Raw genomic sequence first — 25,072 nt, forward strand, 5'->3', positions numbered from 1 at the left:
TGAGCTCTGCCGAGTAACGCTGCCGAGGCCGCAGCAGGGAGCGGTCCTCCCGAGCCCGCTCTGCCAAGGCTGGGAACGGGCGCCCCGGGGGTGCCTCAGCACCCTCAAGCAGTACGAGCTCTGCCAGGACGCTGCCTGCGGGCTCCGGCCAGGGCCAAGCCCAACCCGCTGGCGGTGCCACCGAGGCGCGGAGCCCAGCGCCGGCGCAGCGGCTCCGAGCGGAACGGCGTTGGCTGTAAGAACACCCTGCTGGCCGACGGCCAGCGCGGAAGAGCCCTCCGGGACCCCCGTTCTTCCTCCTCTCCTTTCCCCCGCCGCCCGGCCCGGTCTCTGCGGCGCGGGTTTCCCGTCACTCCCCGCGGCGGCTGCGCGGCTCGCGGCGTGGCGCCGCGGAGCTTCCGTAACGAGCCTCCCCCCCCCCCCCCCGCCACGCTGCCGCCGCCGCCCTCCCGCGGCGGCCGCCTCGCCCCACACGCCGCGCCCGAGCCCGGCGGGTGACGTCGCGCGGCGGGCCCAACGCCTTTGTCCTTCGCCGCCGCCGCCGGCGGAAGGACTGGGGGCAGGCCCGCGGGGCCTCGCTGCCGGTTGGGCTTAAGGCACAAAGCCCTTTGGATCGGGGGGGGTGTTCGGGCGGGGTTCTCCCCACGCCGCCTCCCCGCCCCGGCAGCCGGGCCTCGCGGCGGCACCAGCCGCAGAGCTGCCGCCGGAGACCGGACAAGGCCTGAGGGGCGGTGGCTTCTCCTCACACTCCGCATGCGCGCTCGCTTCCTTCGTTTCCCCCCCCCCCCCCCCCCGCGACCCCGCCCTCTGCACCCGATGAGGTCATAAAGGTGAGCGGCCGTGCCCCAACGGGAGCAGGCGCTGCCCGCGGCCCCGGGCTTGGCGATTGGTCTGTGGCGGAGAGCTGGATTGCGTTTTTGGGCCGCCTCATCGCCGGCAGCCAATCGCAGTCCGCGCCGGCGCTACGCCTCGGGGCTGCGGCTTGAAATCGTCCCAGGGCTGTGTGACAGGGACAGCGCGCTCCCTGATTGGCTCCCCCGCTTCGTCTTTCTTCGGGTTGGCCCGGCAATAGCCGGAAGAGAAGGCTCCTTCCTATTGGCTCCCCCACAGCGCTGCTAGGGCGGCGGCAGCGTGTTCCGATTGGGTCTCCGTCTGGCTTCGGGGAGATTCGGCTGCGCTCGTGCCGGCGCCGCGATTGGTTACGGCCCGTTACTGGAATTTCCGTAGCGACCTCGGGATTGGTCCCGAGAAGGCTCGGATGTTTCCGTAAGGGCCTCGGGTTGGGGGCTAGCGAGTGCGTCGGGCTCTTCGGCTGGGTATTCACAGAAGGGGCTTAGGGCCGTTCCGCAGCGTAGGGCGGCGACGGGCATAGGCGGCTGCGCGGCTTTGGCGCACACACAGAGCGCAGCAGCAGGAGCCCGGCACGCAGCGGAGGCAGCAGCGGGGACAAAGGGACCGGTCGGCAGAAACAGGGAGGGGGCCAAGCGGGAGGCAGCTGGCGCCGGGAGGGAGCGGCAAGAGGCTTCACTCGGGCGGGCGAGTCCCATGCGCCTTGGACGCCCGGGGAAGAAGCAGCCACCGTCAGCGCTCTGAAGCCGGCTGAGGAGGAGCCGGGGAGCCGCCGCCGCCATGGCCTGCGCCGCCGCCGCCGCAGGCCGCCTCCCGCAGTGCAGCCTCCCCAGCCTGAGCCGCCGCCAGCTGCCCCTGCGGGCGCAATGAGAAGCCGCGCCGGAGCCGCCGCCTCAGCGCCGCACTGAGAAGCCTTAACGAGCGAGAGAGAGGCCGCCCAGTACGCTTCACCTCTACTCCGCCCGCCGCGGATTCCACCGCCCCTGCCGGATCCCATTGCGAGGGACCGCATCACCTCCCGTCGGCGGATCCGGGAGCCCCGAGATCCTTCCGCCTCGGAAAAAAATAGTCCCGTTCCCTGCCGCCTGCCTCAGAGGCGAGGGGTAAGGCGAGGAGCGGGGAGGGCGAAGAAGGAGGAGGAAGAAAAAGAAGGAGAAAAAAAAAATAAAAGGAAAGAGAGAGAGGGAGAGAAACCCCAGCGACGGGATCGGAGGAGCCGGGCCGTGAGCCTCCGCCCCATGTGACTGGCGCCCAGGGTGGGGGCAGCGAGGCCTAGCAAACCCCCCTCGCTCGCGGCCGGGAGCAGGAGCGGGAGCGGCGCCGGGGGGGCTGCGGACTGGGCGGAGGCGGCTCTCGGACCCACCGGCGCTGCCGGGAAGGATGGTTTTGTGAGGAACGGGCGGCGCGAGGACGAGAAGGAAGAAGCCGGGCGAAGAGCGCGACCGAGACCGAGAGGGGAGGGGGCTTCCCCGGGGGGGGGAAGGGGGGGGCCCGGCGTTTCATGTGGCGCGTCCCGCCCGTCTCCTCCAGCTGAGCGAGCGAGGGAGCGGCAGGCCGGCCCGCCGAGCCGCCGGGGCGAGGCGGAGGGGGAAGGCAGGAAGAGAGAGGTGATCGGGGCAGAGCAGGAGCGGGAGACCATGTCCGGGCGGCCCAGGACCACCTCCTTCGCGGAGAGCTGCAAGCCGGTGCAGCAGCCCTCGGCCTTCGGCAGCATGAAAGTTAGCCGTGAGTATCCTGCCGCCTTGCGCGGGGGGGTGGGGGGGGTGGGTGGCTCGCTGGCCCTGCTGGGGCTCCCCCCCGCCCTCTTCCCCCTCCTCCCTTCCTTTTTCTAGGCGGCGGGCGGGAGCCCGGCCGGGGGCCGAGCGAGCGGCCCCGGCTGAGGCAGCTCCCTTTCTCTTCCCTTCCCCCCCTCCCCATTAACCTTGAATAGGCGCACGCCGCCTCGCTTGGGGCCTGTTGGACAAAAAATGCCGGGTGGTTTCTCCCCTTCTTTAGCCTCTGGTCGCTGCCAGCGTTGTAAGCGGCCTTTCTGGCTAATTAAAAAGCCTTTTTTTCTCCTTTTTCCCCCTTTTTTTCCCTTTTTTCACCCGTTTCCCTTTGTGAATGGATTGGGTGCTCCCTAGCCTGCATTCCCTTTTTTTATTTTCTCCTCGAAATGAGGAAACGGATTACGGGCACACGGGTTATGGTCGTGACATTCAGGATCGTTATGTGTTTTTAAGCACTCCTGGCTCTGGAGGAGAGAGGGCTTGAAAGATTTTTCCATGCACCCGTAGATCGGGTGTGAGCACCTTTTAGTCCAGCCCATATTAAAAAAAAAAAAAAAGGAGGGGGAGGGGTGCTTACAAAAGGTGTCTCTAATATCCTCCAGGCTCTGCTAAAATGCTCAATAGAGGGGATAAGCAAATGGTTGTTTTGACATGTGAGCCTATAGACTAGTTATTTCAAGCTTGGCATGCCTTTTCCAGTTTTCTGATCAGAGAAATATTTTTAAGAACAAGGCCTGTGCTTTATTCTGCACAGACATGTTGGAAATTGTGTTTAATATGTGCCCGTCCTTCGTATTCTAGCTTTGTGATTAGCTGGTTTATGTGAATTAAAAATACGTATTAAAGCTGAACAAATGTACAGTGCGAATGGAAAAAGGCCCTGTTCCAAGTCGCTAAAGATGGGTGCAGGTTCGTAACAGGGAATTTATTCTAATTTGGATATGTTGATATTAACAACTAAATTGTTCTTCCAGATTTATATTAATAGCATAGTTTTCAGAGAAATTATTTTAATTTTTCTTACGGAAATGCAGGGTGGTGTTTTGAGGGGATCTGGAGCGCTTTATGTGCGTTGCCATTCAATTAATCTGTTTGATACTTGTGTGTAGCCACACCTGATGTGGCTCTGTGTGTGCATATATGTGTGTGTGTATATATATATATACACATATATCTATCATGTTGTTTTATGAATTTCATGCTGAAGTGCTGCAAGATTGTGAGCCTTTTGACAGATGGGAAATTTTGATGGTTTTTTGCTCCGAAATGTCTCCCACTGCAGTAGAAGCCTTGAAGAGAGCATTGGGCTCAGGGTCTGTAGTCTGCCTCATACCTGTATGATCAGCGTGCCTACAGCGCTTCATACACCATGGGTGCAGCTAACCCCTATCAGCGGCATAGGGGAGTGCGTGTTTGATCGGGTCCTGTGTCTGCATTTACTAAGGATTCTTGATTTGTGTGGAGAAAACTCGTGAGTGACTCCATTTTAATTTACAAATTTACTTCATGTGAGTGTGGAATAGGAAGTGGGTCTTGGTAATTAGTATTTCTGCAGGTGACCGTCTAAACCAAGCGAGACCCAGACCTGTCATGCTCAGCAACTGAATTTGTCTTAGTCAAGCTCTACAGCTCGATTCTTGAAAGGTCATTGATGCTCCTTTCCCGTTTATTTGAGGTCAAAGACTAGACAGATGCTTGCCTGTGAAGAGGGTGCTAACTGATGCAGACTAACAAGTTTGCAAATATGATTCAATCCCAAGTGTGTAACACTGAGGGAGAAACAAAGGCCGTAGCATAAAGCACGCGCCACTTGTGATAACCCCCACAGTCGCTGTAGTCATGTGTTCCTGGTCCTTCTGCTGTCTGGAATAAAATGTCAGAACAAAGCAAGACAGCCACAAACAAGGACTCTGAGAAATGCAGTTTATATTTTCAGTTAATCCATCCATATAAGACAGTCCATGAAGTTAACTTTTTTGTTTGCTTGTAAAAGAGAAAAATTCCGTGGTGTCAAAGAGGATTATATTTTTCAGGTTGTCATGAGTTTTGGTAGAAATTTATGGCATGATGTAGCAAGTTATCTATTACTAGCTTGAGTGCCTTAAAATAATGACAATAAAAATAAATCACTTCTGGAGTGAACAGCATTTGCTGTCCTTTTCATTGTGCTATGTATTTCCAGGCTGATACTTAGTTACATTCTGAGCTCTTTTGAGTGAAAGCTGGAACAAAAGAGTCCTTGTGAGGCAGGTGAAAATGGATGGATCGGTACCTTCTGAGTCTCTCAGACATCTTTAGTAGCTTTGTCTTGGTGCAGGTCTTTTTCTAAGTCATCAGGGAGCAAAACCTAACTTGTGTGATGTCAACATTTTTGCTTTTCTTTGTAAGCCCAGAGTGGCGGCAAAATTAAGTATGAAGTCACTCTTGTTCTGGTATCTGCAGCTATTGCTGCTCCTGGCTGAGCACTGCAACAGTTACCTAGGAAGGGTGGATACAAGCAGTGAGGAAAGGATTGATAAAGTAGTGGTGGAGGGTTCACTGATCTTTGTGTTACCTGGGAGGAGCAGTGCTAGAACTGTACTGTGATTGCCCTTCTCCTTGAGGGATATGGGGGAGAAAGAGATGGAAAAGGAGATTCCTTGTTCACTGTCCCCTCTGTTACCTCTTAGAATTAATTTATGAGACTTTGTTCTCAGAAGTTGATAAGAAAGCCTGAGCCTGAATGAAAGGCTGGGCAGTTACCATCAGCCTCTTCTCTTGGCTGTTGGGAAAGATGACTTCTCATGCATACTGCTCTCACTGCTTTGTGATAGACGTTACAAGGCTTTTTATGTCTCCCTAAGAGTAGGAACCCTGTGGCCGCCTTCTATCTCTTTCAAGCCATACCAGCATCAATAGTACCTTCTGAAATCTGACTTTTTTTATATATATATTTAAATCACTGCCATTCTTTTTTCCCACGAATGGTTTCCTGCATTGAAGTAATTCTCAAGTAGGTTATTCTTTGTGCAGTTCTGTATTGCTGGGTTTGTAGGCTTTCCATGTTCCCCATACAAAGAAAGGTGCATGCTCCTTGTGCTGAACCTGCCCCTCAACAGGAGGGAGGTGAGCTTCCAGTTTTCCACTTACTCATACTACCTACCTGCTGGTTGTAGTATAAGAAGAGAGGTATGAGCTTGAAGCTTTCTTTTGTTCTTCACCTAGCTGTTTTTGCATTGCTTCCAGATGTACGTTGTTTCCCAAATGGGACAAAAATGAATCCTGAAATATAAAGGGGAGTCATGCAACACATGACCAAAATATCTGTGTAATAATAGAAGTCTTGAAGTTTGCAGTTTGAGAATTTTCATCTAATGACTGTGGAATTGATTTTTTTTTTTTTTAATATTTTTCCCTGAGCTTCTGGAAAACAGTGTTTCAAGTAACACCAAGTCCTTGTAGACAGCAGTACTTATTGTAACTGTAGCCAATTATCTTGTTGGCCTGCAGTAAATAATGTCACTGCTAAGGCTTGCCATGGAGATGTTTTTGCTCCTTATGAGTGTCATGGCTCTGTAATTGGTTATGGAGAATTTGTTAACTTTGAGGGTAAGAGAAGGCAATTTTGTTTGCTTTAGCTAATTCTAATGTTGTACACATTCTCTCAGTTGCAAAATCTAAAGGACAATCTTGTAATAATTCATTTTGGACTCTGGAAGAATGTTATAGTGGTGCCAAAGTTGGTTTTTATTGAAGTTTTAATTTTCTTTTTAGATTCCTGTTTTGATTTTGGTTTTTTTTGTTTCACTGTATAATCTCCTGAAAACACAATAGGTTGGTAACCCTGTGTTGCTGTGTACTGTCCACGCCTGGTACTGCTGCTAGCGTTTGAGCATGGTGCATCTTCCATTAGTGGAGTGGTGCTGTAAAATGTGGTTCGTGAAGGAATAAAGTCTGGGAGTGTGTTCTTCTCTTAGTAGCCACTCCGTGAGACAGGACACAAGTGACTGCTTTTTTAGGTAGCATGTGACATCTAGGTGACAGTTTAATTGTATGTGATGTCCAGGAAGAGCCTTGGAAAAGAGCACCCTGGGCAACTTCAGTGGGAAGGAATGAGTGGGGCTGTTGAAACTGGCAAAATGCTTGAGATAGTGCCACCAACTCTTTCTCAACCCGGGTAGGGTAGGGCCTTCTCTATTGCTTTGATAGCAGTTTCTACCTAATTGGTTTCTGAAACTGGAAGCCGCCCATCCTGCTCTCCTTGCTGGAGAGAGGGAGATCACTCCCTTCCAGAAACCTGCTGAGTGTTGTGTCTCTGACTGTTGCTGATCCTAGCCCTGTCCAGCTTTCTGACTGCTGCTTGGTCGGCTTTCCTTGTGCCTAAACTTGAAAAAAAACACGCATTAATGGGGTCAGCTAATGACCACATGTGCTGCAGTGAAAAGTGTCTTGTGCTTTAGTGCCCTGAAGTCAGGCCTTGCACTCTGAAGAGGAATAAACCAGCCATCTGCTGTACCTCATTCTAATGCTGCCAAACAGTTTTCCCTTTATTCATGTTGGTAGGGGTAGTTGAGCAGAAAAATAGCTAGTGAGCTAGCCTCACTAGAAAAAAGTGAGGTCTGCCAATGGAACCTGTCAAATGATAATTTGACTAATTACCCTGCTATGTCCCCTATGTCTTATTCCTATCAGTTAGTGGTTTGGCTGGGTTTGTGGTGTTTGGGTTTTATTTTGATTGGGTTTTATTTTTTGCTTTCCTTTTTTTAACTTGTAAGGCACATAGGGGTTTATCCTGAACTCTTTATCATTCTGTTACTGTTCTCTTCCCTACGTTGCTTCCTGGAGGTGATCCCTTCTTGTGTTATCACTTAGAATCATAGAATACACCAAGTTGGAAGGGACCCATAAGGATCATTGAGTCCAACTACTATTTCTTAGCAATATGCTAATCATCTCGTTCACCTATTTACACAGATGTAGAAATGGTTATGGAGTTATGTTCCTTGCTTGTATGCATCCTGGCTCTGGAAGCTGTATCACTTCATCCCTTCCCTTGATAGGGTCTTGCAGGTGCCACAAAGCAGTGGTACCTTATGTACTCTCATCTTTTTCTTGGGGGGGGGAAGAAAAATAATTTTTTGGTGTATATTACTGAAGACCCTTCCACAAGCTGAAGGGTTTCCTTCTACTACCCTGAAATTCCTTTAATTTTGTTGTACTTTGTCTTTACGCACTACTTTACGTAGAACATAAAGGATTTTCCAATATTGGTGCCCAATTTACCTATTGCAGGTCTTCGTAATGATACATCTTGAGCTGGATGGATCAGTGATGTGAAGAAGACTCATACAGGGTGTTTGTGTGTGCAGAAATCCTGCAGCTAAAGCTTTCTGCTGTCACCTGCTCTAGCACCTTTTCTGAAATGAATCTGTGCCAAGACCCTTGGTTATTTGAACACGTTAGCTAATATGTGAGGTGACTGGAGAATATTTACAGCCTCTTGGTTCAAGCTGTTGGAGGCTCTTTGAGTCCCACTTCAAAATGAGAGGTCTGTTACCTCTGTTTCCAGAATTTTCTTTGGACTTAAGACTTGAACAATTTTTTGGTGTTCTTTCCCTTTTGTTTTTGTTTAAAAAAAAAAAAATTAACTTTACTCTGAGGACTTTTAGTCACCCATCGCTAGTGTGGGAAGTGTTAAAGTGGCTGTCTCCTGCAGAAGCTCTGTGGCTGGTGGAGGTACTTGGCTGCTTTCTGAATTTAATGAGCATCAGTGCAGTGCAGCCTTGAAAGATGAACAAAACTTAAAGTCAAGCAGCTATGAAAAGGATCTTACAGAAAGTTTAATGGCCTTGCAAAACATCTCTCCTCATTTTTTTTTCTTTGACCTAAGTCCATGTAAAATCCAAAACTTGTCAGCACTTCCTTTAGTAAGCTGCTGAAATAGATGCTCCTTTATTTACGTGTGTTGAAAATAGATGCTGACTATTGGCTGTGCAGAAGGAGAGATGAGATTATTTCAGGAGAAATCAGTGTTGGAGACCTTGCTGAAAGCGTTTTTGTATCCCCCTGTGAGAATTATAAAGAGTTGTGGATGCCCAGAAGTCATACTGATGTGCCCCTTAAAAAATGGTGGACAGTGATTTTTTTCGTGTATGATCAGTGCTATCAAAGAGCCTTTTCATTAGGTGCTCTTGCCACAGATGACTTGTCTGTTGTTCAGCAATGGAAATAAAGCCAAGCCCTTCATTGTGTACTTTTACCTCTTGCAGATGGAAGGTAGATTTAAGCATTTAAGGCAATTTGTGTTCTTACCTTTGGTCTGTCTTATAATGGAAGAGAAGAAAGCTCTGAGATAGCTTGTCAGTGTCAAGAACTATGGGCTGCTGCTTCTTTTTTTCTTGCCCTTCTTAATTAAAAGCTGTAGAGCAGCAGCTCCTTCAGAAGGGATGGAACCAGTCCTTGCCAAGGCTATTGCCACTTCTCTGTTGCAGTGGACCCACTGTCTTCTGCCTTAGCCTCACCAGCTGAGGGGCTATAAGCTTAGAAACGGTACCAGTGCCTCTTGTGCATGCACTTGACTGGTGGGTTGGTATCAGCTGGGTGTGAGTTGCCACGTATCTTCCAAGTGATTAATTTCTTGATGACTTGATATGTTTTAGCATCAGTAGTGTGAAGTCAGTTTACCTGAAGTGATAGTGCTTTGGGTTTGCAGAGGGCCTTGGTGCCTGCCATAGGAACTTTGCTTTAGCTTGCTTGTAAGAAAGAACTTCCAGCTAAGAAAAGTATAGTTTTATAACTTTAATAGGTCTGAACGTAGCTGCATGTCTCTTGCTTTGTGGGTCATAATGACTGACCAATGTGGTCATGTTGAAAGCAGTGAATGACTGTTATGCTCGTATTATGATACTGTTGAGTTGTATTAATTAGGTAGCTGCTAGTATTTTGGTGAGGTACCTTCTGTTTTGAGTCTGGAAAGCATCTCTTAAACATAATATATCAAAGGAACGCGTAGCGGTGTAGTTACATTGCTTGGTGTGTCTCTTCAGGCAGTTGGGGTTTGAAGAAACCTGTTAGTAGTACAAACACCTAGCAGTAGATGATTGTAATGACACTTGCTGATCAGAAGAGAAAGGGAAGATGTTACTGATTGATACCACTGGGTAAGTAATAACACTGTAGAGGGTGTATAGGAGGACTTAGGAATACTCTGCTGCTATGCACTCATGAAAAAAAAGTGTTTAGTGTAGCCACAAAAGTTGCCACAGGCTTTGGATGAGTGGACTTGGAGAGAAGTTGGGTGTTGGCTCTGAAGTTATAACCAGAAGGGAAGCAGCAGCTGAAATTTTCCAACTAAGGCAGACTTCTTGCAGCCACAACTGTAGAACATTGTCTGTTCTGGCTTTTTTAGTAGGAATATAATTCTCGTCGGCTACAAGCCTTATAGTTCAAAGAAGTAGCTTTTGCCAGGAATGCAAGCAGTTGTTTAATTTTCAGACAGGCCAAGAATATGTTTTGCAGAAAGATAAACTAAAATGTGACTGCTGCAAAGAAGAATTTGACTTTTCTTGCGGTGTGGAAAGGGAAAACTACTGAGCCACGTTTGATAGCGCCAATCTGTTTGGTTTTCTTGATTCACACCCTGTTGCAAACAATTATGTAGAACCCATGTTATTATTTGTATCCCCTCTCTCATGTGCTTGCTTTAAGTATCTATTCAAAAGGAAGCAACACAATTAGTTGACCTGTATGAGTGGGTTTCCTTGAGGGAGGAAGGGGACACAAATTCATCTGACAGAATATTTGGTTGCTGGCCAAGTAAACGTGAATCATTTGGCAGAGATCTGTGTCCCCGTAAATGAAGTCCATAAGCAAACATGAATTTCCCCACATTTGTGGGAGGTTGGGTATCGGAATCAGGATGAACGTTTTGTGCCTCATTGAATAAGTTTTCTGGCAAGGTGTACTTTTTTGCAGGTGAGTAGATGTAATACTTCTGGAATGGTTTTTTTCATATGGACAGCTGCTTGGTTGAAACCCAGAGAAATGGAAAATAATGTCCTTGAAGATCGTATCTGTTGACCATTTCACTTCTAATCATGATTTCACTCACCATTGTACGTGCCAGCTTGGGAGCCACAGATATGTATGGTGTAATGCAGTGTAGTAGTTGCAAGTTAATGTGTTTGGGTTTGGTTTTTTTTTTCCCCCTGTGTTCCTCAGAATAGAGAAGCTTTGCTAATAAAAATTCAGTTTTAGAGACTTTGAAACAGGGTTACAAAAGTTGCTACATTTGGATTACATGTTTTAGTAACCACAACTGCAGAGTTAATTTGAGCCCTTGCTTTAAGGGCCCATGGAAAGCTAGATGTTTTTTTCTGTTTGCCTGTCTCTTTCTTCTAGTGAATGTACTAGAGACACGACATTTGTGCGGAATGGGAGAACTTTACCATTCCAGAAACTTTGGGCCTGAAATTCTGATAATATTCCTTAGTTAGAGGGCAGGGAGAGCTTTGATCACAACTAGAAGTTACTGCTGTTCAGATTGAGCTCAATTTTGAGCTTGCTGTTCCTTGATCAGTGTAATAGGCATGAGTTAGTTTGGGGTTGTATATAGATTATATTATTCTAATAGTTAATAGTTAGTTTGGGGTTGTATATAGATTTATATTATTATTTATAGATTATATTATTATTTACTATTATGACATAGGGATGGCAGTTGAATATGCTTGGACTTTTTATGTGCCTGAGCAGTAAAACTCACCAGCAAGTTCTCTGAATGTCATTCAGTCAGGATGTGTTTTATAAATTTAATTGGCTTAAAAGAAGATTTTCATAGGATAATGAATGCTACCAAATCTGCAAGTTACATCTATTTCAAGATAGACTTAACTTCAGTGGACTGAAGCTTCTCTTTGGCTGGAGTTACTGGCTTTCAGTATCCATGGAAGCTGACAAGGCCAATGCTGGGATCTGTGACAACAAAAGAGTGGCAGCTGTTTTCCCAGGTGGCATGCTTGAAATCCCTGTGGGATTTTTCAGACAGGTATAGATATTCATGAGGCAACAAACAATGCTTTCTCTGTGGTGTAAATGGTTTGGCTTTATGGACTAGCCAGCTGGAATAAGGGAGGGTTTCCTGGTAGACCAGGTCAAAATAAGTAGATTTCTGATGAGAACAAATCCTGACAAATTAACCCTCTAGCAGCTCCTCTAAATCTGTTAGTTTTTACATGTATTTGTGAGTGTAGAGGCAGACAGACATTTGCATCATCAGAAATACTATACAGAGGGGAGGAGATGATTGAGGTTTCTGAGATCTGGAATTTAAACCTAGACCATGTGTGAAGGCTTTGCTCTAGAGCTTCTGCTTTAAAGTTTTTACAGACTGCCTTAAAATGTTCTGCCAAATCTGGGTTGACTAATTACTTTTCTGCAGACTGAACTTGGGAGTTATGTTTTAATACTTCAACAATAATTGTTTTGTCAGAAGTACTGAACCTGTTTCTCATTTGACTTCACATGATATGTTCTGTGATTTAGGAATGTCCTATCCCACCAGCATTAACATTTAATTTTGATGCTGCTAAGGGAGCTCTGAAATAAACTGTTGCAACCCAGTATGCTGCTGTCTGTCTGTCTAAATGCCTTTTTCACTTCGAGTGTTGCAGCTATGGGAGGCATCTCTCCTGGTTGCAGTTTTTGCACAGAAGTTGTGGACAAGCCAATTTTTAAAGAACATACTGGTAAGGTAGGAAATGAGATTTCTGACTGTGATACACACAAAAATCTCGATAGTTTAAGTGGCTATAACACTGAGTGTTTTTAAAACTCATAAGATGTTAGTTTTCAAGTAAAGACATAGTCACTATGTGACTTCAAAAAAAGACTTTGCTTTCATTCAATGACTTTTTTTTTTTTTTTTTTTTTTGTCTGTGGAGAGGCTTGAGGCACACTTACAAGTTTTGGAAGTATTTACAGAACTGTTTAGTGAACCAGTAACAATCTGTCTGGCCTGCTGGGATTCAGTACCCACAGATTTATCAGGATATTGTTGAAAAAGCAAAAAACAACACACACCCATACTTCCAAACCAATTATAACCCTATGCCTGTAGTAGGTGTACATCTTATCTTTTTTTAAGGGGGATTATAGTTTCTCTGTCACTTCTCTTGACTAGGTGATTCAAGCATTATATTGAGCCACTCTTACTGTAGTGTTAAGACTATTATATGGGAAAAATATGGGCGTTTTACAATAGTGTTGATATTTTAAGCTAGGTGTAGCATATACTGTAACAGAAATGCTCATGTAACATGTGGTCTTTTCTTGTTCTGAATGTTGGGTAGGTTGATTTTGAGCCTTCATAAATACAAAAGTTTACATTTATTTTCTGAGCTGCTGTGAGAAGACTGATAACGTGTGGGTTCTAACTTGCTTACTTCGATTGTTCACGCTTACCATGCAGCCCAGTGTCTCCTGTACTGTGCTGCTTTTGCCTCTCCCAGCGTTGGGTGCTGCTGTGCCTCCAGTGAAGTCCCAAAGTGGAGGTGTGCTGCTGGCCTTTATGGATCCCCCCGCAGGGGTGAGCAGCCCTCACGTGTGCCTCGAGTCTGCGTGAAAGGAATAAGCAATTCTGGTGGAGGGGGGTGGGGGAAAGGTGGTGATGCCTAGTAGGAGTGGCACCTTTGTCTAGTAAGCCAAATATTTTTTCTTTTTAAATATGAGGAAGGAGATATGAAAAATATATCAGTAGTCCATTAAATTGCGGAACTAATGCAGTGCATTCATGCGGTAAGGAGGGTAAGGTGTCAGTGCTGAGGACTAGACTGTCTAGAAAACTGCCAGGTGCAGGGTAATACAGTTTTGCTTTGGGGCTATGGATGCAGTTTTTTATGGTTGTGTGTTTGAAGAACCTGTTACTTCTTAGAGATACTCAATTTTGTTCTCTACTAAAAAGATAATGTCCAGGATTTTATTAGCAAAAATAGTTAATAAAGAGGTGGGGAATTTGTCTGCAGATTAAGAGGAATAATGAGCTTCCATCTGACACTGAAGAGAGCAGATGCAGCTGAACTTCTGGATATTTGTTTGCTGAAATCCCTTGAAGTGCTCTGGGCATCTCCTGTACCGTTTTAATTTGATTCTTATTTTGTCTGTATTGATATGAACGCCACTCATTATTAAAAAAACATGCAGCAGGTCAAGTAGTGATTATTTGACTACTATTGTTTCTTACCACTATCTTCAACCTTACAATGTGGAATTATTCTGTGTATGGAATTGGCTCAGCCATATTTATTGCTAGTTTTTGTGCTCGTGTGGAAAATAATTCAAACATTTAAACTACCTCATACCTCAAAATCCCTTCCCCATTTTTTAAAATGACAATACCAAGAGTTAATGCATTAATACTGGCATTCACTAGAGTTCTGAATTGTACACGAAATGTTCTCCTTTGTAAAAGGTATCTGTTTGGATGTCCTGAGATACGCTATATAATGTGTAACTATTCAAATAGTATGAAAAGTTAAGCTTAAATTTAGTGACACCGTGGAAGTTGGACTTATCTGACTTGAGAGTTGGTGGTGCTACTGAAAGTTCAAGAATGTATTTTCTTTTGTAGAATGCAGGAAGGAAGGTTGGTGCAGTTATGAATCACTTTTATTTCATCTTGGCATAGTATTAAGAAAAAAAGATTCCTTTGTGCTACTAAAAGAGTAATGGCTGAAATCCTCTAGAAGTTACTTGAAACTGCTTTTAAAAAAGCAAACTGTAACTCTTCAGAGTCTTACAAAGCGACCCATGCCGTGGCAGATTTGAAGAAAAGGATATGTAGACCACGTAACTGAAACATCTTAAAAGGAGATCATCTATGGAACGTGCTGGTAAATTGAGTCTACTGTGTGGCATGAAAATGCTAGTTTAAAAACATATCATCCACTAAAACCTTCAAATAGATACTTATGTGAAATACTGTTAACTTTTTTTCTTCCGGTAATTCAGTCACAGAATAATTTTTTGTTGTTTTTTTTTATGGTTTTTGTGCAGCAGAAAGCTCTTAGTTTCCCTAAACTGATGGGCAACATAAGCAACAAGACGTGGTGTTGGATAACAATATAATTTATTGTTAGGTGAAGCTATTGAATGTGCTTAGAATATATTATATATGCACATTATAAGGGAGATATCTGTATGCATAGAATCAGAGGCTGGTTTGGGTTCAAAGGGATCTCAAAAATTATCTAGCTCCAACCCTCTGCCATGGGCAGGGACACCCTTTACTAGACCAGGCTGTCCAAAGTCCCATCCAACCTGGCCCTGAACATGTCCAGGGGGGTGGCAGACACAGCTTCTCTGGGCAGCCTGTGCCAGCACCTCACTGCCCTCACAGGGAGAAATTTCTTTCTAGTATCTAATCTAAATAAACCCTCTTTTAGTTTAAACTCACTACCTCATCACAGAATTGTATGGGTTGGAAGGGACCTCTGGAAATCACTGAATCTAACCCCCATATTCTATTGCTACATGCCCTTGTAAACAGTTCCTCTCCCCCTTCAAGGTACTGGAATGCTTCAGTAACAACTCCTTGCAGCCTTCTCTTCTCTAGACTGACCAAGCCCAACTCTTAGCCTGTCCTCATAGGAGAGGTGCTCCAGCCTGCTGGTCGTCTTGCTGGCGCTTCTTTAGACTTGATCCACCAGCTAAATGTCCTTTTTATACTGGGGATGCCAGAGCTGGCCGCAGTACTCCAGGTGGAGTCTCATGAGAGCAGAGTAGAGGGACAGAATTGCCTCCCTCAACCTGCTGGTCACACTTTCTTTGATTCAGCACAGGATATGGTTGTCTTTCTGGGCTGCAGGTGTGCATTGCCAGCTCATGTTTCATCAACCAGCCCTTCTTGTCAGGGCTGCTGTCAGTCCATTCTCCATCTAGCCTGTAGTTGGGCTTGGGACTGCCCTGATGCATACTCAGGACATTCCACTTGGCCTTGCTGAAGTTCCTGTAAGTCTCAAGCCTTTCAAGGTTCCTCTGGATAGCATACATTTGCTCAAGCATGTCAATGGCACCGTGCAGCTTGGTGACATTGACAAAACTTGCTGAGGGTGCACTTGATCCCACTGTCCATCTTGCTGACAAAGATATTAAACAGTGCTGGTCTCAATATCAGTCTCTCAGGACGGCCACTTGTCACTGGTCTCCATTTGGACCACCCATTGTCATTGACTGCAACTCTTCAAGTGTTACCATCCACCCAATTTTTTAGCCACTGAGTGGTCCTTTGGTCAAATCCATATCTCTCCAGTTTAGAGATAAGGATGTTATGCAGGACAGTGTCAGATGCTTTGCACAAGTCTGTGTCTTCCCTTATCCACCCATACTGTAACTCAATTGTAGAGGCCACTAAATTTGTCAGGCATGGCTTAGTGAAGCCATGTTGGCTGTTGCCAATCACCTCCCTTATTTTCTATGTGTCTGAGTGTAGTTCCCAGGAGGATCTGCACCATAATCTTGCCAGGCACAGAGTTGTGACTGACTGGCCTGTAGTTCCCCAGATCTTCTTTTCCCCTCTTTTTAAAAATGGGGGTTATGTTTTTCCTTTTCCAGTCAGTGGGCATTTCACCAGCCTGCCGTGACTTTTCAAATATGATGGATAGCATATAGCTTGGCATCTTCATCTGCCAGTTGCATTGAGATCCGTGGGTGCATCTCACTTGGTCTCATGGACTTCTGTACCTTCAGGCTCCTTAGACAATCTCAGACCTGATCATTTCCTATAACTAGTGGTTTTTCATTCTCAAAGTTCCCACCTTTGCCTTCTGTGAATATTGGGTGGTATGGCTAGAGCACCCGTGACGGAGGCAAAAAAGGCACTGGATACCTCAGCCTTCTCCATGTCCTGGGTGACCAGGTTTCCAGTTTCCTTCCAGAGAGGATCCACGTTTTCACTAGTCTTCTGTTTATCACTGCATTCCTATAGAAGCTTTTCTTACTGCCCTTGTTGTCTCTGGCTAGGTTTAATTCTGTTGGGGAGGTTAGCTTTCCTAACCTGATCCCCAGCTGCCCATGCTTCCACTCTCTGTAGGCTTCTTTTTTGTGTTTGAGTTTGTCCAGGAATTCCTTGTTCAGCCATAAGGACATCCAGCCATTACTGCCTGACTTGCCTCTTGTTGGGATGCATCACTCCTGAGCTTAGAGGAGGTGATCCTTGAATCCCAACTAGCTGCTGAGAACAAGGTCCAGTTTGGCACTTTTTATAGACTTCTTTATTGCTTGGAGAATTCTTAACACCCATTAGTCTTTGGGTGTTTGCTTACAACTGCTTTTGAAGACGGGGAAGTTGTGTAGCCAGTGCCTTAGTTTGACACAGTATGTCCATTCTTAGAAGTGAAATGTCCTCATATTGTCTGTGTTTGTTTCCACGTTGTTAACTGTTTTATGTATCCTGGCAGAAACGTAGGCCTTTGTTTGCCAAAGCCGAGCCTGCAGCCATTATGGAATAAATGTTCTTTTGAAGCTGGTCAGGACTTGTGGCTAAACTAGGAGGATGGGTCAAGGGGGTTCTGAAGGCTTTTCTTAGGTGTAGTAATTTTTTTTTTTTGCAGTTGATCGGAGTAAACTTTCTAGACTTGCAGTCTGTTAGTCTTCAGGAAGACTTGGCTGTGCAGATAACAGGGTGGGGAATAACTGGGAAGGCAGGAGGTCTGCAAAGAGGAACCTGGACCTAAGCTGCTTGCACAGTGCCTGTGAATCGACAGGTGTTGCAAAACTACTGGATTTTTGAATTGAATGCATTAGCAGGAGTGTCATTTGAAATACATTCGCTTAGGCCTATTAGCATGCTAAGAAGAGAGGAGGCTAACTCAAAGTGCAACGCCTAGTATTGATACTGTACTGGGAGAAGAACAGTTACGGGTGAAGGGGCACGGTCAGAGATCTAAAAAATGTGCTCTTTAAGGGAATGCTGAAGGCACATTAGATGATTTATTTTAGAGGAGGCTGAAGGGAAACTTATTTTGATAGTGTTCTCTTAATATGTTAAAGAGAGCTGGGATGAAAAGACGAAGCTGTTTTTTTCTCCACTGGAGATGAAACAATTTGCAGAGTTAGACCACAGCAAACATGCGGCATGTTAGTTGAGTCAACTTTTAAGAGCAACAGGAGCACTGGAATGGATTAGGAAGGCTGTTAGATTCCCGGCAGCGGCTGTTTTAAAAATGAAGAAGTTTGCCAGGTAGTTTATATATAGAAATTCAGAGAGGTTTTAATTAAGACGGCCTGTGGTCCCTTATGGTCTTATTTTCAGTCATTCTGGTTCTTTCAGCATGGTCTTGGGATGAATTTCAGTTACAGTGCACTGATCCTGTTCCTTCTCCCCTTGGGATGAAGTAGCCTAATGCTACTGGTAGCTTGCTAGCAGTTGGTGGTTGTGAAGGTGAAGGTATGTGAAACTGGCCATGGCTTTAACACATAAAGGTTAGATAGATTATCTTAGAGAGTTTAGCTTCAGTCTGGGAATTTAGCATATGCAGTGGTTTGTCCAAGCCTTGGCATGCTGTTCTAATTTTGAAAGAACTTCCTTAGTCTTGGAGTTAAGGTAAATGTCCTGTATTTGGAGAAGCTTAATATGGAGAGGCTGTATTTTTAGTTAAAGATTTAAGTTGGCTCTGAATTATTTTTTTTTTTAACATAAATACTATTAAGTGAAAGCTTGCTCTAGTTTTGGTAGTCCTGTACTGTAGTTGAGAACCACAGATGTTCTGTGGGGAATCTCTAGAGCTTGCTTTATGTGAGTCCTCAGAAAAACAATGCTTTCCTTCAGTTTTTGATGCTGTGGTTCTTACTTCCATGCAGAAGAACTTTGAGCAAGAGAAGAACTGCTTGAAGCGCTTCAAACATAGATCAGGACTGCATTACAGTACTGTCTACGTACCAAGCTTATGATAATGGGTGTCTGCACAAAAGAATTTACAGTGTAAGATAATTAATTTGGTGTATAATGCCCATTCACAAATGGTATTCATCCTTTAACACACTGTCTATTCACAGCAGTCAATGTAGACTTTAATAAATGAGCAAGTGCCTGAAGATTGTGTGAAGAAACCAGATATATGGAATGTGGGCTAAGGAAGAAAATACATTATTGATCTTGTGTATCTATGGAATATAGATAGATTCTTTTCATTTTATTAGTGCTCTGGTTCAGAGGTCACAGGTTTGATGTAGACCTTGAAAATCAAAGTATTACCTTTTGACACTTCTTTATTTTGTACAGGTTTTAGGGATTTTAATTGACTTATGCACAGCTTTGTGACATACAAGTAAGAGGGATGTGTAAAACTCTAAATCTAGAGTTCTTGCATGAGAAACGATAAAGATAGGATAGAGCAAAAATGGTCATCTGTATTGTATGTAGTTTCCTGTGGAACTAAAAAATGCTACTGTTTCTGTGCCTCTCATGTACACTATGACTGTACCTTAGAGGTTACTGTGGAAGGCTGGAATCCTGAACTACTGTTAATGTAACTTTTTGAAATCAATACAACTCTTTAAACTTAAAATTTGGTTTTGTAAAATTCTGTTAATGTCTTGCTACCATATTCCAAGTTTTTTCAAATACGGTGAAATAGATGTAATTCCCCACCCCTCCAGTCTGCTCAAATGAGAGAGGAGAAAGTATAACCCTGAAGCCTTATGCCAGAGCCCTCCTAAGGTACAACAGTCATCCAGAATGCCTTTTATTCTTTCCCTTTTAAATCTTTAGCTGACGAAAGGGTGAGATTGTTAGCCGTAAGAGAGGCTCTTGCTGGAGATGGTTGTACTTTGTTTCTAGGCAGCGCTTTGCTTAAGGCTGTGCTTAGTGTTTCCTCTGACTTTGACATGCACAAAATAGTCCATCTCTTAGATGGCTTAGACTGCAGGGGCGTACAGTTCTTTTTTTGTCTACAGCTGTCATCATCTGAATGATGGAACAGTTTACGACTTATGTATTGTGGAAAACTTGTTCCTCTTCCCTGTCGATGGCTTCAGTGCTGTGACAGTGACAGGAAGTCAACAGAAAGACCTGGCATCAGAAATGCCTGCTGGGAAAGAAACAAAGTAGAGCTGAGCCAGGTGGTCTCTCTTCCTTGTTGGAATCATTCAGATGAATTGAGTTTTCTGAAAGTAGACAATGTTAAGAAATAAACACAACCAAACAAAACTCCTTTGCTCTTTCCTGACTTTTTTTTTTTTAGTTCAGATTGCATTAGATGAGTATGAGACAGTTGGGACACTGAAGTTGTAAGTTAACACAGATCTTATTATTGAAGTATTACTGAAGAGAGAAGTACATGTTCCTTCTCTTAGGTCTTTGTCAAATTATTAGTAAGTTCTCTTCAAGACCCTCTGTACCAAGACCCTTTTGGTTTCAGTGGTCACATCTCACTTGCTCTTTTACCTTTGTTGTAGTCAGTATCTGTGCTTGAAACTATATGGAATCGCAGCTCTTGAATAGCTTTATCCTTGGGAAATGTAGTGTTTATTTCTTGTAATGCCAGAGTTTAGGTGATATGTTACATTCACAGGTTGGGTTTTTTTGATTGGTCTCATTTTTAAGCAAGTATGCTTTACAAATATGAAAAGGTTTTTGTGGGGGTGGGGAAGGGAACAGCGAACTTGAAGATCGGTCTAGTTTAAAGAGTGCAGAGTTGCATCTTTGGATTAAAAAAGAAAGCAATGACAATTTTGAGTTTCAGAACATACTAATTTCTTTATTTTTTTTCTTTTTTAAATGTTTCAGAACTTTCTTTCAGAGCTCTTTAGATGTGGTCATAGAAGTATATGCAAATGGACTAAGTTTCCAGATTTGGACTAAAATTGATGTGCAGATGAGTGGGTCCAGCAGGGAAGTTTCTAATGACACATGCCAATTAAGCCGTGTGGTGTACCCAAAAGCACCGCTTTGTTACAGGGGCGAACAGTTGCCTGGCCTGTGAGTGAAGGAGAAGTACTTCACTGTAGCACCCTTCAAACTCCGGCTAGTGGGAAGAGACTGTGAAGGCTAGAGTCATTCAAGAAAATCTGAATAATGGCAGTAAAATATATATACTTTTCTTATTTTGGTGGATCTTGCCTTTTCTATTTTTAACACTCTTTATATGAGACAAGTCACTACTTTCATTAATATCCGAGTATAATAATGTCCAGGAATACTTCACTGGCCATGGATGCAGGTGTCTTAGCATTAACGTGCTGTAATGCAGGGAGTTCATATGCTGAACACCTCTCTCTTGGAAATGTTGACAGACAAGGTTTGCATAGGGATGTCTGTATGACTGGGGCGTCTGACCAACATAGCTGGAGATGTGGTAAGTGATTCTGGGTAGCATACTCCAGTGGAGACAGGGAAGTGAGCAGATTGGTAGTTGCTGCTGCTGAGGACAAGTCTAGAGTACTGTGTACCTGTCTGATCACTTGGGCTTCACAGAAGGGGAACTCAGTTTGAGGCATAGAGAAGATTATCAGGGGAAAGGAGAACCTGGAAGTGAAACTGATATTTGTCTTAGCAAAATAGTCAGAGAGGATGTTGATTGTGTTTTTATTCTTTGTAAATACTTTGAGGGCAGAGTGAGCAAACATTAGTTTAATTATTGCTTCTACTTCCCTCAAGTACAATGATTGTGTAAAAACAAGGACACTGAAATTATAAGAGGATGTATTTTTCCGTCTTAAAAGTATCTTCTTTTGTTCTCTCTACCCAAAGAAAATGAGATTCTGAAAATAGCTTTCCTCAAGAAAAGGTGAGCATGTTGAAGATTTACCAAGATTGAATATATACTCATGGCTAAGCATTTTAGTTTTCTTCAGAAGGAAGAAGTTGTACTTGGGTATCTAAGAGTTCCTTTTAATATTTCTGCTTGCAAGAAGATACAAATGGGAAGTTAAAGCTGAGAGTCTTTCATGATTTTTTAAAACGCAGACAACAAAATTCTCAAACATTTCCCCAACTTCAGCCAGCTGAGGGTCTGTTCTGGCATAAATGGAGATGTTCTCTTTTCTTCTCTTGGCTGTTCTTATTAAGTAACACTTGCATACCTCCATCCAGTCCACTAAAGTGGCTGGAATAAAGCTTAAAATGAATAAATATAAACATGCTAATTACATTGTTCATTGATGTATATGGAACACTTCTTTGTGGCTGGTAGTAACTAGAACAGCCATATAACCTTATCAGATATTGAGTTGTCTTGACTTGCATTTGGTTTAGAAACTTCTTAGACCAGCAGACTTGTTTTCCACTTTCTTTCCTGTTTAAGGTTTGAGACAAAATAACCCTTGTTTGTATGATAACATCAACTTTTCAAATAAATGTTTTCTGTGAGGAGAGCTATATATTGAATTCATCTGTCTTGTCCCAGTTTTTCTACCATTCTTTATGAGGTATTAATTTTTTTTGTGGCTTCCTCTAGCATGTTAGGAATGCTCACAGACTATTTAGGAGGTTCTCTTATTTTGAAGTCCATAACTCCTAACGTTCTGGTTGTAATCCAAACTCAGGGATTGAATGAGTGTTACAAGGTGAATTGTCTTGGTTGAATTTTGAATTGCTTTTAGCTGGAGCTATTTGTGCAGCCTGGTTTGAAGTTGGATTATGTGACATTTAGAGGAGAGTTAGGTGTTGTATCTGACATGAGAGAACGTACTAGCTAGTACTGCATGTTAAGATGTGGAAACCAAATTGATCTGAAAACACTATAAACATGCTTTACCTTCTGAAACTTAAGCACAATTAAATATCTGTGGAGATCTTGAGAGGAACAGTTATTTTGTTAGAACAGTCTTCTGTAAATCATCGGTGTTGCAATGTGGGTATTTTAATTAAGTGTTTTTACAGTATTTACACATAAATCCAATGACAAAGAAAGTAGGAGAACTACATAAAAGTCATGTTAGTAGTTGGTGTTAGTTTTTTAATAGGGAGAAAGTACTTATCAGGTTTTGTGCAGAATTTCTTTAACTAAATCATAATCCTTATAATGAAGCCAGATAGATAAACTTGTTCAAGTGCATTTTTACCTCCCCATCCAGTTCTTACTTCCATTTTTCAAGTGCCTCTTCTTGCTGTTGGTGAAACCATTGCATTTTACATATGAATAGAAGGGTATCTTCTCTGATACTTTGAGATTTTTAAGGGGGAATAAAACCCAAAAAAGCAACAAAAAACCCCCCAACCTGAAACTGGTTTTGGTTGGAATGCCACTCCTATTTCCACGTACTGTTCTCAAGTCCCTGACCTGCTAACAGCAAAATTTTCTCCTGAGAGTGTTTTATTTCAATACGTAAGGCAAAAGTCTTGATAAGACTGTTAGTGCTGAATGTTGTTTGATTTTGAAAATTTGTTTTCTAATGCTTCTGCAAGTGAGGAGGTTCGGTATCATGTATGCCCTGACAAGACCAAAAGACCATGAGCTTGGCAGAGAGTTAAAAAAAAAGTGCATGCAAGTGTCTGATTATCATGGCTTGTTTATATTTGATGTACTGTTGAGGTGTGCCAGTTTTTCTTAAGTATCTCTTTGCCCTGTTGACTCTCCTGCCATGCTTATTCTAAACTCTTGTTTTGTTTCTTATGTGGTGGTTTGTTTGTTGGTTGGGTTTGTTGTGGTTTTATTCCCCCCTCCAACTGACATCTCTGGAATAGGTAAGCACAGCTTTAAAGGAATCATTACAGGGAATTTTTGTGTTGCTATTACGTTTCTTAAGTAACATGGGGAGTGCTGTTCCGAGGCAGTTGAGCTTTGTGTCTTAACCAGTCTGGTGGCAGTGTTGCTTGCTGCTGGTTCCAGCCTGCAGGATGCTACAAGATAAACAGCATTGGGAAGACATGTGGAACTCTTGTTAAAGTTGTGTGTCTGTTTCATGAAAATAACATTCTTTCTTCTTCCTATCGCATAGTCCAGAGTGTGCATGCACTTTGCTTGTGGCAGATAAAAAAGTAATTGTGATATGTAAAAATGGAGTACCAGTTTAATGTGTTCTTTGAGGGCGTTTCTGCCACTCTTGGTTATCATGAAACTTAATTGCAGTGGGCTGTGAAATTAATTGTATTTACGAAGTCACCACTTGCTCATTTGTAGTAGTTCCTGGAGTGTTTGGTAGCTTGATCACCAGATTTTAGAAGCAGCATTCTGATATCTTGGTGCAATGGTGCAGCAACTCTTTGTGCTTGATCTGGCTATGAGGTGTCATCTTCTTCCAGTGCTGTTACATACATAGTTTATAACCAGATGTAAACAAGCTTGAACTTCAGAACTCTCATTTACAGAATTTTTTGTTGTTGTGTTTTTGGGTTTTTTTGTTAGGTGTTTTTTGTATGGGTTTGTTTTGTTTTTAAACTAAAACACTAAGCCTATTAGAACCATCTGGTTTTGAACTTGAGTATGAGTTCACCAAACCTGCAGGTGGAATCTGAAAAGCTGAGACATGCAAATTGCTGCATATTTCTGAGGGTGATGTTCCACATTTTTGTGAAGTCATAAAATAACCACAGTTATAATGAAGGTGTGAAAACATTGCATGTGAATTTTGCATGTGGCCAACCATGGCTTTCCTTCGTTTCCTGTGACCGCTAACAAAGTTCATACTGGTGTGTCCAGAAAGAGGAATTGAGATAATTTTACCTGTATCTATCTAGAACATGTGAATTCAAATTAAATGTTCATCTGCACTTCAGGAACAGAAATGTTTATTTCCGCCTAGTTTTTGTAAATACGCTTTCCCCTTTATTTGCTAATAAGTCGGGGTCTTGATGTGATTTTTATCTAAAAAAAAAATTAAAGAAATATCAACTCAAATGAAATATTAGATAAACATTTTCTTAATTATTTGCAGTAAGACCTAGCTGCTTTATCTAGGATGCAGGTGTGTTCGAACTCTTGTGTTTTGCCTCCATATGTTCCCCAGTACACATCTGAGTTACAGTTGTTATTTTTGGCTGTGATCTGGGGCTCAGAATTTATTGTTTTGCAGAAAACCATCGTACTTCTGCACAAAATTCCTTGAAATATAATGTGACTGCCATCCGTTGTTCTGAATGTGAGGCTGATACTGTACTTAAATAAAAACACCTTATTTCAAAATGTCCCATTTTCCTTTTTTTCCCCAAGGAAGTACAGTTAGCTTGCCATCAGATGCTACATGTTGGTCCTTGGCATCACTCTTCATGGTAGACTTTAATTTGGTGGAAGAAACAGTCATTTTGGAAGTCACTAATTATCTGCAGTGTTCTCTACAAAGAGATTTCTTTTGAGGTGTTGATGTGTGAAATGATGGCCTTAGTTACAGCTCTGAGGGTGTGAAGGGTTTCCAGTCTTTTGGTATAACCAGCAGAGAACTTGAGTGTATTTGAACATTATAAACTGACTTAAAGAGCCAAGATAGTTGGGATCTCTGGATGATGTAGGGTGTTAGGCTTTTTGAGGGCTCTTGGAGGACTC

The 25,072-nt window shown here is 43.6% G+C and overlaps 1 protein-coding gene across 1 annotated transcript in view; it reads left to right on the top strand.

The window, feature by feature from the left end:
• The first annotated feature begins 1,306 nt into the window (after window positions 1–1,306).
• The window catches only part of GSK3B (glycogen synthase kinase 3 beta), a 151,286-nt gene continuing 127,520 nt past the window's right edge, over window positions 1,307–25,072 (top strand). The window contains exon 1 of the mRNA XM_084272788.1: window positions 1,307–2,574. Coding sequence (XP_084128914.1) covers window positions 2,487–2,574 — 88 coding nt within the window. The 5' untranslated portion in view covers window positions 1,307–2,486. The remainder of the gene's footprint in view (window positions 2,575–25,072) is intronic.

Source organism: Gallinula chloropus (assembly GCF_964237585.1).
Source record: "Gallinula chloropus genome assembly, chromosome: 1".
In the NCBI taxonomy this organism is placed as follows: Eukaryota; Metazoa; Chordata; class Aves; order Gruiformes; family Rallidae; genus Gallinula; species Gallinula chloropus.